Genomic DNA, 15,542 nt, shown 5'->3' with positions numbered 1-15,542 from the left:
TTAGATTTGATATTATTCTATGAAAATTAAAAATTAAGAAAATAAACTTGTAACTGAAATCAAGAAAAGAATGGAATCTGAATGAAAAAGACTGTTTGGTTCAATAGAAATCTATGGGCTGAGGTGTCAGTGTTCGTCCAAAATTGCCTCTGAACAAAACAAAGTACATATATTATGACATTATGTTTTGTGTGGTGATTATGCAATCAAAATCTTGAATTTTTTTTAGGGAAAAAAAACATGTTTCAAACATACATAAAGATTACCCAATTATTGTTGATTGGCCCCTCTTCTGCTATTTTAGTTGGATTTTAAAAGATTAATGGGTAAAAAGAATTGTTCTTTTGGGGTATGTTTTGCTTATTAAAAATTAATTTGTTAAATGAATCCAAATGTATTGTTCAAACATGATGAATTGTCACTCTTCATCCCATGGCCACTTTTGTAAGGTCATATTCAATGTTTCATGCCTCTTTGATTGTAGGGAAATACGACTTTCACGGTGATTTAGCGTTGAAAATAATGTAAAGCGCCGAAAGTGATTTAATAATTATCGTCCAGATAAAAGTTGTTCGAATTTTGTCGAGAGTGTCATTTTGGAAGGTCTAATTCAATGTTTCATACCTCTTTCATTTTAGAGAAAATTCGAATGGATGCTGATTTAGCGTTGAAAATAAGCATAAAGCGCCAAAAGCATCTTTATGAGTAATAGTCTAGTTAAAAGTTGACTGAAATTTAAGTCGAGATTGAAATTCAAATCTGTGCAAATTGGACGGTTGAAATTTGAAAAATAGTGTGAGCGCCGAAAGTGAATTTATAGATAATCGTCTAGTTGAAAGTTGGCCGAAATTTAAGTTGAGATTGCAATTCAAACTTTTGCAATTTTTTATTTACTCAAAATTTTAAGTTGAGATTTTGCAATCTAAATCTAAGTTAATGTTGCTAAAAAGGGGTTATTTTAGAATGAATAATTTCATACTTTTACAATTCAGGTTTCATTCAATTTTTGAAGATTTAACCTCAATACAAGATTACTCTAAAATTTTTTACACTCTTCAGTTTGTAGTGTAATCTACAAAGTGTTCTGAGTTAAGTTGTGAAGTTAGTAAGTTAGTTTGAGTTTTAAAGGCAGATTGTGATAATATACTATTCATGATTATGATATTATTAGGGAAGTGATCAAAAATTTTCTGAGCATTAATTTACTTACTAATTAAAACGTGACTCTTAGAAAAAGATAAAATGAAACGTTATTTAATTCCTAATTAAAGTTTATATTTATGGAAAGACGTTTAATTGATCGCCTAAAGAAAGGTCTCTTTCGGTTTAACCGAGTATTCATTAAGTATAAAAAATATTCTATAAGACCATCTCCGACCATTTACATCAAACTAAACTCATTTTTTAGAATACGTCACACTAAAAAGTAGTTTTACTCCAACTATTATTTTTGCAGTAACAGCATATTTGATGTTATTTCACAAAAAACACAAAAAATAGATTTGAGTTTGGTGTATAGTTGAAAAAGATTTCTACACCAAAGCTCATTTATGGAATATGGTTGGAGATAGTCTAAGAACTTAATTGTCATCATATGATCTTCCTAAATCCTAATTATATATAGCTCCATTCCGAGACATCAATATTTATTTATTATTTTTATCTCTCTATTATAGTATCATGACAATGATATTTTCAACATATATGAAATTTTAGGTAACTGGCTTATTTTTTTTAGAGTTACGGAATTTAATCAGATTTTGACCGAATTTGTATTTTTTTTTTATTTTTTTTTTATAATTTGCTTCTTTTCTGTCTATCTCTAGCACTTCATCAATTTTACATTGAAATTCATGCTCTTAACTAATAAGACTATTAATAATAGACAAACGAGAAAAAAATGTAATCACAATCTCACCCACCCCAAAAAGAAACATTACCAAAATATTAATATCAAACAACATCATATGTTTTCCTTAAAAAAAAAAAAAAGAAAACAACACAATTATATTATAACATCAAATATATAACCACAATCACAAGACAAGAAAGATTACTAATTTAAGGAAGAACGGAAGAGTTGAGAGCAAGCTTGTTATAACCATAGTGATTACGAAGCCTAATGATAGAAACAGCACAGATTATGATCATCAGCAACACCCCAACGAGCGAAGAGATCATGGCGGCGCCACCACGGTTGCAATAGCTCTCGAATTTGTCGCATATTTTGTTCCACCGCGCGTGGGAATTCCCGTTCCTCCCTAGCTGCCCCATGAACACCGCCGCGCTTGCACCACCGGAGACAATAGCCACGTTCACCTATAACTTTAAAAGGTTAAAAAAATCCAAGGAGGGGTGCCCAAAAAAAACATACAAATTGGTTTGGGGGGGGCTGACGCTCCCCCAAACACGTACCTATGTTATGATTATTTTTAGTAATATTTATTTTCAAATTTTCAATTTTATAATTGATTGTTATAGTTAATTAATCCAAAAATTTGGATATGCATAATTTTATAAAATTCTATAAATACTAAATATAATTCTCGTTATAAATAGTGAAATTAATAGCGGGACACAATATACTCTGACACAGGGGATCTCATCCAAACCCCCCAACCCAGGCCTAAACAATACTAAAACAATGCAAGATGAAATTCTCTAAGAACAACTTAGTTGGTAAGACGTTTTCCTCCAAATAATAGGTATGAGGACATCGAAACGAAAACATACCAAGTCCAAGACTGGAACGACCAAGGGAACGAGCCCTTTGAGACTGAGCTTGGATCCAGCAAAACCGACCGCCAGCATCAGCAAGTTGTGGAGAGCAGCATTGGCATTAGCAACCACAAAGAACCTGTGTTTTCACATCCACTGTGTGTCAAGTGTGTGAATTTTTGTTGCATAATTTTTTTTATGTGGGTTTAAAGTTTAGAAGAACATACACAAATGCCGGAGTGTGTTGGAACTTGGCACTGAGGGTGGCTCGGAGAGGCACTGTTCCGATCGTTGCGACAGTGAAGGTCTTCGTCTGCTTGTTGAGCGCCATAACCAGCGTAGCATCCAGTGTTAGTAGAAATGCAAGCACCCTGAGCACCTTGATGATCCAGTCGACCTTCGTGGAGGCTGCCGGAGCTTGGTCGTGGCCGACCTCTGGCTTTTCTCCTCCTTCTGAAGCCATTGCTGTGGCCGCAGTGGTGGTCAGGGGTATTGTGGAGGATTGTTGAATGGGGTGAAGGTGAGAAGGTAGTGAATTTTCATTGACAAACACAGGTATTATATATATACACAGAGAGAGAAGCATTTAAATAGTAATTGTGTTTGGTTAGTCTAATTAAGAGCTAATCTCATGCAATTAGTCTCAGTAGTTGGGAAAAATCCATAAGTAATCTCAAATAGATGCAATGTAGGTAAATATTGATTGGAAATTAGCATACAGGGCAACACACTACACTAACTTGCACAATAAAGCAATCACAGTGTGTGTGTGTGTGTGTAACAAAGCCAATTCATGAAAGGAAAGCATTAGGTAACTTTGTCTTTCCAACTATATTTCATGACATTAAGTTACAGTAAATACATATATTAGGTAGCATAACCATCAACAAGAAAAAATGACAACAATAGAACTTATACAAAAATGACAAAAAAAAAGTCATACTTTTCTTAGTCCTATACAAACAATGCTAGATAATTCATATTACTACAGCCAGGATATGCACATCATATCTCTATACCCTTGAAGAAGACAAGGACCAGAAATAGTCATTCACAACAGAAGATCAGAACATGTTATGAATTGTTCTATTTCCATTGCATTCTTAAGTTGTCACACCAACAACAACGTTGTTCACCTGTGATGATAAATCAAATCAGTGTCTATCTGTTATTGTAATGGGAAAGTGACAGGATTCGAATGACTAGAGTCGAACAACTCACCAACTTGCCGCTTTCATCAACAGTCATGGGATTATGAACGACGACTGTTTGATTATGAGACTGGGATGGCGCCTGCAACACAAGGAATAACCTTTTATCCATGTGCGAAAAATATGTACTCTCTTAATGGGAGGGGTAAATGAGGAACTAACTAACCAAGTAAGTAGGTGGAGATGCAGATGTTGCAATCCCTCCAGGTCGATGTACAGGAATAGGGACCCTTGCGTCACCATTCTGCATAAGAGACACATAAGTACTAGTATATTAAAAGACATACATGATTCTAGATCACCTTATTATATGCAGTATCAGCACCGTCCAGGAGCCACTAATCAGAGAAACTACCATGTATTATCGTAACTAAGAAATAATCATCCCCTTCTCACATCCACATTTTGCATCACATTTTACAAACACATATTGCGACCCATAAGAAGTGCAAGTGGGTATGGTTATAAGAAACTCATACACACCTAGGATAAGAATAGCATTCCCTAATGATATTATATATCCTCCTCACTTTCCCCATTGGCATTTCCTCAAAGCATACATACCTAGAGAAGAGGGATAAAGAAGGGACTCCTCATTCCCCCAGTATAATCCCTCTCACACTCTTTGTAGTAATTCTTTTAATAAATGGCTAATAAGTACTAATAAATAATAAAAAAAATATATGGTGTCATTATATCATAACCACTACCAGGTAGTAAGAAACCTATGAAGTTCAAGTATTCTAACATTTCTTGCATCTTTTCATTGATTGCGCAGTAGTTAAGCCTGGTATAAATAAAATAAGCATGCATGTATCTAACGAACAGAGAGAGAGATAGCATATTTCCTCTTTTCACACCAAGTTGTTGGCAAAGGCTACTAGCAGAAAACTACTTGGCTCAGTCCTATATTAGCAATACATTTTTTATATTCAGAGGTGCATGTGAGGGAGAATAAAAGCACAGTACTAACATTAACGTTTGTAATGAAATGGCAAACTGCACATTTAACTGATGGAGCTCCAGCTGGATACATGAGCATGGTATGGCAGTTTCCACAGTTGAAATGAGCGATATTACTAGAAGCTGGTGGAGGTGTTGTTGGTAGTGGTGCTGCTGCTGCTGGCCCTTCCAATTCATCATTGAGCAACAATCAGATAAAATCAGGGAAATGCCAAGGATCTAAGCATTACTGAAAATGGTTCGAAGACAACATGATAAAAGGACCAAGCACCATATACACAGTTATGATCCATCAATTTCATACCAGGTACAAGGTTCACTGTGTGGCAGCAAGAGCACCTAACACTGGCAGCCCCTCGGGCGTGCATAAGTAATGTTCGGCAGCCTCCACATATTAGTTGAGCCATTTCCATCCCTGCATATAGCAATAAAACTTCAGTAAAATTGTAACTAACTGAAAGCATGGAGACACAATGGGAGGCACGTGCAATTGATAAATCATCACATTTCTAAGTGATATTAGAATCACTCTTCAAGCTTAAGAGGACTAAGCAAACAGCCATCGGAAATGTCAGCTAAAAATATCAGCACAGCGAGGAAGTTGCAACGAGTGCAAGAAGTACATGTGCATCGAATAACTCCAAGATATATGAGTCTTAAGATTTACCAGCAGGAGGGACAGCAGTGATCACATTACATATTGCACAGCAAACATTAGTAGCTCCTCGAGGGTAAAGAAGCACCGTTCTACACCCGGTGCAAACTATTTGGCTCTGCATTTCTACAGAAACCTAAATTGCGAAAAGGGGCAAAAAGAACAAAAAAAAAAATTAGCATTTGGTGCAGAAGAAATATAGCATACACAGCTAACGGAAATCTTTAAGTAGCTATCGAGCATATCTAGAGTTTCAGATATGAGTAATGAGTTCAATTCCAGCAAAAAAAAAAAATTAATTAGTTTAGAGTTCAATCATCGAAAATCACAATAAGCTAAACGAAAACAAACTGCACGGATGATCTTAATGGTCTTATTGTGTGGGTAAAAATCCCCGAAATGATAATTTTGAAACAATATCGATCTAATATAATCGAATAAATGGTAAACTAGATCACAGCAGATGATTAATCTATTTCACGTGAACAAAAAACGAACCTTCAAACGAAAGGAACAGAGACGAGATCTAAGAAGAAGTTTCGCGAATCGCGAAACCGTGTATAAAACTAAATGTCTGATAAATACGAAAATTGAATGAAGAACAGAAGATCAAGTTATGAGAAGTATGCTTACCTGCGAAGAATTGGATGAATTTCTATCAAATTAGAGATATGATTACTCGGAATCGCTGAGAATCTGACTGCAGCAATCGAAAAACAAATTCAGTGAATCGTATGAGATTGGATTAGATTACACAGAATTTTGTTCTTCTCCAATCTCCGTTGAAATTTTTACAATTAGGGAAACTTGAATTTCTAACGAAATCCCCCAAACGAAGAAGACATAAGAAAATTATTTTATCGGGAATTTTCACTAATTTATTTATTAATTTATTACTAATTATTTATACATTCTAGCAATGTAGAAGGATACAGTTTAATTATAATTATACGATTTTATTTAATTTTTGGACATATATGTGACTAAAATTCCTTGTGGTAAGTATCTAACTGCTGTAGATTATGTGTAATTGTTTATACGCTTATTAATCATCTTTTCTTTCATTTAGCTCTTCGAAATATATCGAAATTCTTTACAAAATAAAATGTACAGCTAAACTTTTTAATCATTTCACAACTCTCAATTGGAGTATTCAAACCTTTTCTAATTTAATAAAAGAAAATTAATATCAACCTATCGTATTATACTGGAGTACATAATTTTTCAGCTAATTTCACTAAACAAGAACAAAATGATGTATTTTAAAGATTTAATCTCTGTTCTAATGCGATTGATGATTTTAATTTCATCATAAACTCACAATAGATTCAAATTTCATCCATTTACGTCGATATCCAAAAGAAAATGACGATCTTCCTAAGTCTATGATGATATGTCAAGTCTTTTAGGTAGGGAATATTAAATAACTATATCTAAGTTTTTTAACTATGGTAGAGTTTCAATTCATCTTTAATAGTAGGAGTGTGTTCACGTTCTCATATTTCATTTCTATCAATTTAGGCCCGTCAAGATTTGAGTCATAATTGGCCACATATATTATATGTTCTCTCTTGTTTAGTATACTAGAATTGGCCTAAGAATTGATTCAAATATTATATAAAATAAAAACTTTGACTTAATAGAATTATAGATTGACAAATTTAATCCTCAAAGTGAAAATGTGGAAAAGTGAAAAAGTGGAAAAGTGTGGTAAATATGTAAAAATCAAATCCATTTCTTGGTGCACTTTTCAATGCACATACAAATCTTACCAATTTTGCAAGATTCAATTCTTTCTCAATTAGCATGAATAGTGCGTACACCCACTCCACCTCAACTATAAGGCACTCAATAATTAATTAGTGGAAAGTGAACACGAGAATCGGCCAATTCTTTCAAAATGAACAATTCTGAATATCATAACGAATTATTACACTTTGGAGGAGTATCAAAATACTATCAGAGCAGAAATAAATAGCAAAAACATATGCTCCCTTTTCATCATCAACATATTACAAATTACAGGCACACTATTTGAAATAAACTTATATCCTATATATCTGTTCATATAAATACCTTGAATACTAACAAGACATATTTATCATTATCACATGTACATGATTTAAAAAAAGCAAAAGAAATAAAAAACACTCAAAGCAAAATTCTAATAACACCAACCGCCACCTCAGCCAAGTCATGAACCTCCTTATTCACGCCGCTAAGCGGCGTCGCCGCCGCCGCCGCCGTGTTCCCGAAGCTTCCCTCGCAAATCTCCGCCTCCCACGCGGCGTCGCTCATCCCGGACTCGGCGAATTTCGGCACGCCTTTCGTGAGCGCCGCCACGGCCTCGGGCACGTCCGCGGCGATCACCGCCTTGTACGAGATCCAGCACTGGTCCAGCGCCTCCCTCATCCCCGGATCGCGGCGCCGCCTCAGCTCCTCCACGGCCGACATCGCCGCCTCCGCCTTGGAATTGACGGCGTCGACCAGAATCAGCCCGAGCCCCGCCACGTCGGCGGTGGCGCTGAGCGGGAAATCGCGGAGCGTGGCGACGCAGAGGTCGAAATTGGGGGTGTTTGAGCATGCGGCTTCGATTAGGGTTTGCTCCTTGATTTGTGTGATCCCATGCATTTGGAGAAGTGTGAGTATGATAAATGGAAGCTTCATCATCATTTCTCTCTTTCTCTCTTTGTGTAGAGTTTAAGATGATTTTGAGGGGTATATATATATTGAGGGATCTTTGTGTAGAGATTAAGATGATTTTGAGTGGTATATATACATATATTTAGGGATGATTAAGTGTTAATTAATCAATTAATTTTAGTAGAACGGAAAATTCATATTATATACTCTACTTGCCTTTGTATAACTCTATATTATTGAATCTACTTATCAAGATATCTATTTTGCTATAGAGAAAATACAAAGGTAGTTATAGAAAAACATTCATTAGTTTGAGAATTCACAAATTAATGCACAACTAATTTCTATGTCAATGTTGTACCAATATATATTAATTCTTGTCTTTTATTCATACTTTCTTCATTTATTTATAACATTTTCACACATAACCTACAACTTCATTCAAAATACATACGTTCGACCTAATTAATATGATTAAAATATGTGCTAACAACCTAGTATACACTATTTTATGACGGATATGAAGTCGCTAAATAATAATATCGTGGCTTCAAGGGCTATTTTGCTCTTAATTTATGTGCTAACAACCTAGTGTACACTATTTTATAACTACCATATTTATCTTTTTTTCATGAAAAATCGCTCTCCAAGGAAAGAGATATTTGAGAAGGTATTATACATTTTTCCATTTTGAAGAAGTATCTTTACCTCCCTATCAATGGAGAGGTAAAATCTTATAACTACCACCATATTTGCCTTCTTTTGAAAAACCCTTCTCCAAAGGAAAATATATTTGACAAGGTATTATACTTTATATTTTTAATGCATTTTTTACTATTATTTTATTTTTAAAAAATAATTTAACTTTCTATATACCTTTTCCTTTTGGAATGTGTTAATTCTTAGAATGGTATATTTCATTGTTTAAGAAGACGAATACATAATATACATTTTCTATATATCTTCTCTCCTTAGAGCCTCTTACTTCGCAATTAAGAAGCTTTGTGATAGATGATTATACGCAGATATACATTTTCTATATATCTTCTCCCCTTAGAGAATATTTTTTCGCAATTAAGAGGCTTTGTGATAGTGGATTATAGGCAAAATAGATCGATTCACTTCACAACTAAAATGCTTTACAATCATAAATTAGGTAGTGATCTCAAATAATTAAAGTACCTTTATATTTTTATGCTTATATCTCGATTTTGTTTGCTTGCAAGTAATGCTTGAGCTAGTAATCCGATACTAAACATTGGATAACTTGATTCACTTCTCAAGTCTAGTTTTCGTATGATTTGAATTAATAAAGCTTGTTTAGAGAGATCTAGTATAAATGAAGCCTTGTGATATTTACAAATTCATTAAAATCATTCATTACTCTACACTTGATGTGACATTAGAGATGTGATTAGCAGTTGAGTATATTATAACTTATCTCTTCATATCACACTTGATGAGCCACTAGAGAAATTTATTACTATAGGACAAACTTAACTACATATTTTTCTTCATGCGTAAATATAATTATTGGGTATTCTAGGTACGAGATAACTTTGTTTTAACCTAATAAATTTAATAAATTAACTACCTTCTTAATTAATTTGTTCTCAATCCCAATTACTCTAGAGATTAAAGTAACAAAGCTTTGGACGATACCAAAGAAAAGAATATAATGAAATAATGAATCATGAATATGCTTTCTCTTTGTGCGGCCTATCTTTTGCAGTTCGATGTCACTTTTGAATTGGACTAAAAACAAATATCTTCTGTAAAGTACTTATTAAATAAATTAAAGTTTAGGAAATGGACGGACGAATTGTAATTTCAAATCAACGGACGCAGCCTTATTTCAATTACTTTAACTCTTATGCTCTAATCACCACTAATGGGGATTGGCACATAGTAGTTTTCAAATATTGTGGGCACTTTATATTGCTTTCTTGTTTGAGATCATGAATGTGTGTTTCATTATAATCATCATACTTTAAATCTTGGTTGAATATCCAAAACATCCACCAATTAACACATTAGTGAACAAACAACTATGGATCCATCTAAACGATGAGTTCATTTCATTTTCAATTTGTTCGCTCAACCAATAGAAAAACAGCATTTATTTTATTTTCAATTTGTTCGCTCCACCAATAGAAAATCAGCACTTAGTATCTACATTTTTTAATATTCCTAGGCCCATAACTTAGCATTGGTGGATCTTCAATTGGGCTTAATATATAACCATACACATTTAATTGAACATGTGTTGGTTGGCCCAATATATTAAAATTTTCCATTAAATTTCATATTTATTTCCGTGGATGATAGAATAAACTTATAAAAGTATACAAAACTCGATTTAAGAGAATTTTCATGTATTTCATTTTATTTCACACATAATGAAAAACATAAGCAAAATTGGACAGCTCCAACTTCATAAATAAGAGGTACAATTCCGCTTATTCCATCCGGAAATTAATAAATAAAAAAATAAGCAAATCTTAACCCCTTAACCTTTTAAAACTCCTTTGCTGACAAGTATTGGTCTGAATCTTGAACTCTTCCCCAATAGGTAAATTTAAATTGGACAGCTCAAACTTCACAAAACCATTGCTGTCAGCAGGCAACTGATCACATCCTTGTTTGCTATTCTTCCTCAATCCAAGAATGGTGGCACTACCAACTATCCAATTTTGACACAAAGCAAAATCCCCATTCAAGACCTTTGATTCAACAATCACTTCATTCCCCACCAAACCACCACTAAATGTCACTAAGCTCCAATCCCCTCCCTCACTTGCAAACTCCAAATCCTCACCACCATCATCCAAGAACACTTGCCCGGAGCTATTCCCACTCTCTCCAATCACAACCAGCAAATGGAACGCCGTCGCCCTCGCTGCCTCCGTCGTCATAGCCTCGCCCTGCATTGCTATGATGCTCCCACCGCTAACGTGCACGTTGATCGATTCAGCCGGCGCGTCCAGCTGCACATACCCCCCTTGGCTGAGGCTCAACGAGCTCGTATAGTTGAACAAGTTGAACCAGTTCCCTGCTGGGAAGTAGGCGTTCACCGTGACCGCTCCCTGTTCTAGTACAGGGGAGACGAGCACGCTCCTCCCAAGTAGGAACTGCGCGCTGTTTCCGTAGGTGTTGGCGTCGGCCGGGTACGAGAAGAAGAGTGGCCTTGCAATAGGCACGCCCTTCGTGCTTGCCTCGTACATCAGGGTGTATATGTATGGCAACAACCTGTAGCGAAGTCCAAGGACTTCGCGGGCAGAGGCCGCCACGGACTCCCATAGGTAGAGTTCTTGGCGGCCACTGTTTTTGTCAGAGTGGTCCCTAGAAAAGGGATAGAATGCCCCCAACTGCGGAGAAAGACAAAAACACCATAAGATACAAACAGAAATTATAAGAAATTAGATTATGTTATATTAAAGCGGAACCATACCTGAATCCATCTTCTGCAGAGTTCCTCATTTGTGTCTCTCATAAAGCCACAAATATCGGCTCCGACCATCGGAATCCCGAACAATCCCGTGTTCAAAATGCTCGGGATTGTATACTTGAGGTCATTCCAGCTGGCGGCATTGTCACCGGTCCAATGCGCGGCGTACTTGCCCGCCCCAACGAAGGTCGACCGTGTCAGCACGAACGGCCTCTTCCCGGTCACGTTCGCTAGGGCAGAATGGGTCGCTTTCGACTCGAGAAATCCATACAGATTATGCACATTGTACTCGGTCACGTTCCCAAAATGGAGCGCGGTGGCCGGAATCGTCCGGTCGCCAATGGGGCGCTGGCCGCCGCCGTTGTGGATCTTGTAAGGCGGATTGTCTAAACTCGAATTTGAAATGGATGAGGTTATGAAGTTTGAAAGCTCGTTCATGTCGATCCAGAGTCCGTCGACGGGGAGAAGATCTCGGAAAATTTTGATCTCGTTAGTCCAGAAGTCTCCGGCGGCCGGGTTGAGGAAGTCGGGGAAGTAAGTCTTCCCCGGCCAGACCTGGCCTTCGTACGGAACGCCGTCGCGCTTGATGTAAATATCGGCTTTTAATCCTCTCTGGTAAGTCTCATACGATTCATCGATGCCAATTCCTGCAGATTTGGGTGAAATTTCAGCTCATATTCATCGATTCTGAAGAATAATTTCTTCAATTGAACTTAATTTTTACCTGGATCGACAATGACGATGTATTTCTGGCTATTTTTGTGAAGCTCATCGACGAAATTCTTCATCAAATCGGCGGGGAAATTGACTGGATCCAGAGTGAAATCTTTGTATTTATCCATGTAATCGATGTCTGTCCACATCGCTTCCAATGGAATGCTTGCGTTTTTGTAGCCGGCGACGACGCCTTCGACATCATGAACATCTTTGTATCCATATCTGCATTGGTGAAACCCTAGAAATGGAGTTCATGATCAATTCACAAAATTAGCCCCAATTTTTCAGAAATTCATCAAATTGAGCTGAAATTATGATTGTATCGAGTGAGAATTACCGAAAGACCAGTAAGGCATTGGAGCGGGGCGGCCGATGAGCTCGGTGTACTGCTCCATCACGAGCTCCGGCGTCGGACCGGCGAAGAAGTAGAGATCGAGAATTCCTCCGATCACCTTGTAGGTGATCCGATCGCCGGAGTAGACGACGTCCATGCCGTTACTGTTGAGCAGCAAGACGCCGTGAGTTGTGCCGTTAGGCCTGACGTCCATGTAGAAAGGGTGGGCCCCGTACAAGTTCACGTCGGTGTTGACGCTGCCGATGTCGGCGTTCCAGAGCGTGAGCGTCTGGTCGGGCTGGAGCTTGAAGGAGCCCTTCGTGTGCTCTCCGATGCCGTAGAGGTTCGAGCCGTTTTGCGGTGGGAGCGACGACGAGAGCTGGAGGTATTGGTCCTTGAAGACGAGGTACGTCGAGGGGCTGTTGTTGGCCGGGGTGGCGTTGAAGAGGGCGTCCCCGCTGCTGCGGCCGAGGATGAAGCCGAATGGGGTGGTGCTACTGTTTACGAGGGCGAAGGTGAGGTCGGAGTCGGGGTCCGAGAGGATCGGCGTGCCACAATGTGGTGATGAGTGGTTGTCGGGGCGGGCCGGCCGGGGGAGGATGTCGTCTGGGACTTCCCATCGGGTGGTGTTTGCATCGGTTATCGTCACTCGGAGACGGTCTTTCGTCTCAAAGCTGTAAATATATCAATGTATATTAGTACTATCAGCTTTCAATTTTTTGTTCCGAAGCAGTGTGCACTGCTTTATGTTTGTGAGGAGTGGGGTAGAAAATGGTGCAGGAAAAGGTGTAGGTGATCCACACTGAATAACCGATTTTAGGTCTATATTAGGACATCTATATAAAAAGACGGTACATATAACGGAACGTATCGTAATTACCTGGCTGTGAGGGCGAGGAGAGGAATATCCGGACCGTAATTGGATGAATTGTTGCCGTCGATTAGCTGTAAAATGACTTTTAACGATTTTCCCGATGAATCGGCGTTAACTGATTGAACGCGGTAGCCATTTGCGACGACTTCTTGTTGATCGTCTGCTTTAATTAAAGATGTGAATAAAATCAAGAAACAAACATAAAGAAATTGACGAGTTGTAGAATTTGATCTGATCATTTTTGGAGAAGAACAGTGGACTTGTGGAGTGATTAGATAGAGCTATTTGACCAATATTTATAATAGGTGATGAGAGTCTATGGGGTTTTGGTTTTTGGATAACATGGAGTACATTAATTTCGTGATTTTCAAATTTGAGTGTTCTTTTTAAGAGAGTTGACTGTAAATTAAATTTCATTATACACTGCTTGATTTGTACAAAATTAAAAATGATGATTGGAATTTTGAATATAGCATTCAGTATACGTAAATATATTTCTATATATAGTAGTACTAATTTGAAGTCTTCAATTTTCTACTAAACTTGTGTGACCTATATTCAAAATTTCCAGTAGAGTATCGAATTAGAGCATCCTCATCCGTGCTCTTAGCTAAGAGCACGAAAGTGGGCCCGGACCCACTTTTACTCCTTGTCCTTAACTAAGAGCACAACACTCAAATCTGTACTCTTAGCTAAGGACAAGCTCAAAGGTCCCACCATTCCATTATTCAATTTAAATACTCTAATTATTAAAAACATTTCTACATTATAAAAATACATTCAAAAATAAAAATTACATAATTAAAATCCTATAAAATAAAAAAAAATACATAATTAAAATCCTACAAAGATGAGAATATAAGAAAAAAGATGAGAGAATGTAGATGATAAAAAAAAAGATGGGAGAATGTGATTTTTTTTGTGTTGAAGTGGAGGTATTTATAGATGAAAATGTGAATTTTGGTGAAAAAAATTGAAAAATAAATTAAAAGTGGGTAGAAAACGAATATAATTTTTTGGAAAGTGGAAAAATATTTTTTTTTATTTAAAAACATTTTTTTAAATAAATTTTGAATTTTAAAAAAATAAAAATAAAAAATCGAATTAGCCGTTGGCCAATCAGACGTTGCCACGTATGGGTGCTCAGCGGCACGGACAGACGAGCTGCAGCGGCACGGACGGACGGACGGTGCTAAGAGCACCGCTGCGGATGCTCTTATTAAATGAGGCAAAATCCTGAATAATCAATATGAATAGTTACAATCATTAATTAGTCACCAACATAAATATAGTATTTAGCCAATTTTTTTTGTTTTTGTCAAAAAATACTTCTCGATCAACAATACCTCAATTAAAATTTTCAACAGCATTTTATTCAAATGTTCATGATGAGTCACTGTGTCCGAATTAAAATCGAATAAACAGTCAATCAATTAAAAATAAATTTCCTTCATTAATAAATTAAAAATAGTAAAATACTAAAAATTGGGACTAAGGTAAAATTGAAACCAAACACTTCAAAATATCTCATTTTCTCCGGCCTTTTATGTGGGTTCCGCTATTAAAAAATTAATCACATAGTTGATTCTAAAGTAAATTATTGAAAAATTATGAAATTTAATTAAATTTTAGTTTGTTCCATAACTTTAAAATTATATCAGAAAATTATGAAGTTTATTTTCAATTATCTTATGGTGAATTGTATCTGACATGATAGCAAAAAAATCCTAGGTGAACATCGTCGCATATGAGTTTAGAATTTTTTATTATAAAATGATTGAAATAAAATTCAAAATTTGTGAACTTTTAGCTGATTTTTAAAGTCATAATACTAATAGAAGTTTAACCAAATGTCATTATTCTTTTGGCAATTTTCTGAAATTCTATCTGTCCAGCTAAATTAATTTCCAATGAATCTTGAGTTGATATTGCAACTAAATTAATTTTAAAATAAATAAGAGTATGAAAAAAATATTTAC

At 36.3% G+C, this 15,542-nt stretch overlaps 4 protein-coding genes across 5 annotated transcripts; all 4 read right to left on the bottom strand.

Annotated features, from left to right (window-relative positions):
• Positions 1-1,914: 1,914 nt before the first annotated feature.
• Positions 1,915-3,444, bottom strand: LOC125208467 (CASP-like protein 1B2). Its single transcript, XM_048108093.2, has 3 exons — positions 2,946-3,444; positions 2,734-2,857; positions 1,915-2,319 (listed from the first exon to the last, which is right to left on the bottom strand). The coding sequence occupies exons 1-3, from the start codon at positions 3,302-3,304 to the stop codon at positions 2,062-2,064; spliced, it is 741 nt and encodes a 246-aa protein (XP_047964050.1). The 5' UTR covers positions 3,305-3,444; the 3' UTR covers positions 1,915-2,061.
• A 64-nt stretch (positions 3,445-3,508) lies between these two features.
• Positions 3,509-6,396, bottom strand: LOC125208468 (protein LOL2-like). 2 transcript variants are annotated; one of them, XM_048108095.2, is made up of 7 exons: positions 6,181-6,396; positions 5,560-5,683; positions 5,197-5,307; positions 4,903-5,051; positions 4,096-4,173; positions 3,940-4,011; positions 3,509-3,854 (listed from the first exon to the last, which is right to left on the bottom strand). In XM_048108095.2, exons 2-7 carry the CDS (start codon positions 5,669-5,671, stop codon positions 3,822-3,824), a joined length of 555 nt encoding a protein of 184 aa, XP_047964052.1. In that variant the 5' UTR covers positions 5,672-5,683; positions 6,181-6,396; the 3' UTR covers positions 3,509-3,821. The 2 variants fall into 2 exon arrangements, with proteins under 2 accessions (XP_047964052.1, XP_047964051.1); XM_048108094.2 differs by having other exon boundaries at positions 4,903-5,057; positions 6,181-6,395.
• Positions 6,397-7,522: 1,126 nt separating this feature from the next.
• On the bottom strand, positions 7,523-8,309 carry LOC125208469 (cell wall / vacuolar inhibitor of fructosidase 1-like). Its single transcript, XM_048108096.2, has one exon. The coding sequence runs from the start codon at positions 8,218-8,220 to the stop codon at positions 7,699-7,701; it is 522 nt and encodes a 173-aa protein (XP_047964053.1). The 5' UTR covers positions 8,221-8,309; the 3' UTR covers positions 7,523-7,698.
• A 2,239-nt stretch (positions 8,310-10,548) lies between these two features.
• Positions 10,549-13,817, bottom strand: LOC148923865 (alpha-glucosidase-like). Its single transcript, XM_089061278.1, has 5 exons — positions 13,570-13,817; positions 12,693-13,363; positions 12,363-12,593; positions 11,642-12,285; positions 10,549-11,558 (listed from the first exon to the last, which is right to left on the bottom strand). Exons 1-5 carry the CDS (start codon positions 13,800-13,802, stop codon positions 10,692-10,694), a joined length of 2,646 nt encoding a protein of 881 aa, XP_088917404.1. The 5' UTR covers positions 13,803-13,817; the 3' UTR covers positions 10,549-10,691.
• Between the last annotated feature and the right edge of the window lie 1,725 nt (positions 13,818-15,542).

Source organism: Salvia hispanica, chromosome 6 (genome assembly GCF_029641045.1).
Source record: "Salvia hispanica isolate PSC_SH4W2 chromosome 6, Shi_PSC_v1, whole genome shotgun sequence".
NCBI lineage: Eukaryota > Viridiplantae > Streptophyta > Magnoliopsida > Lamiales > Lamiaceae > Salvia > Salvia hispanica.
The sequence above is the reverse complement of the archived record's forward strand: the minus strand, read 5'-3'. Positions and strand labels throughout refer to the sequence as shown.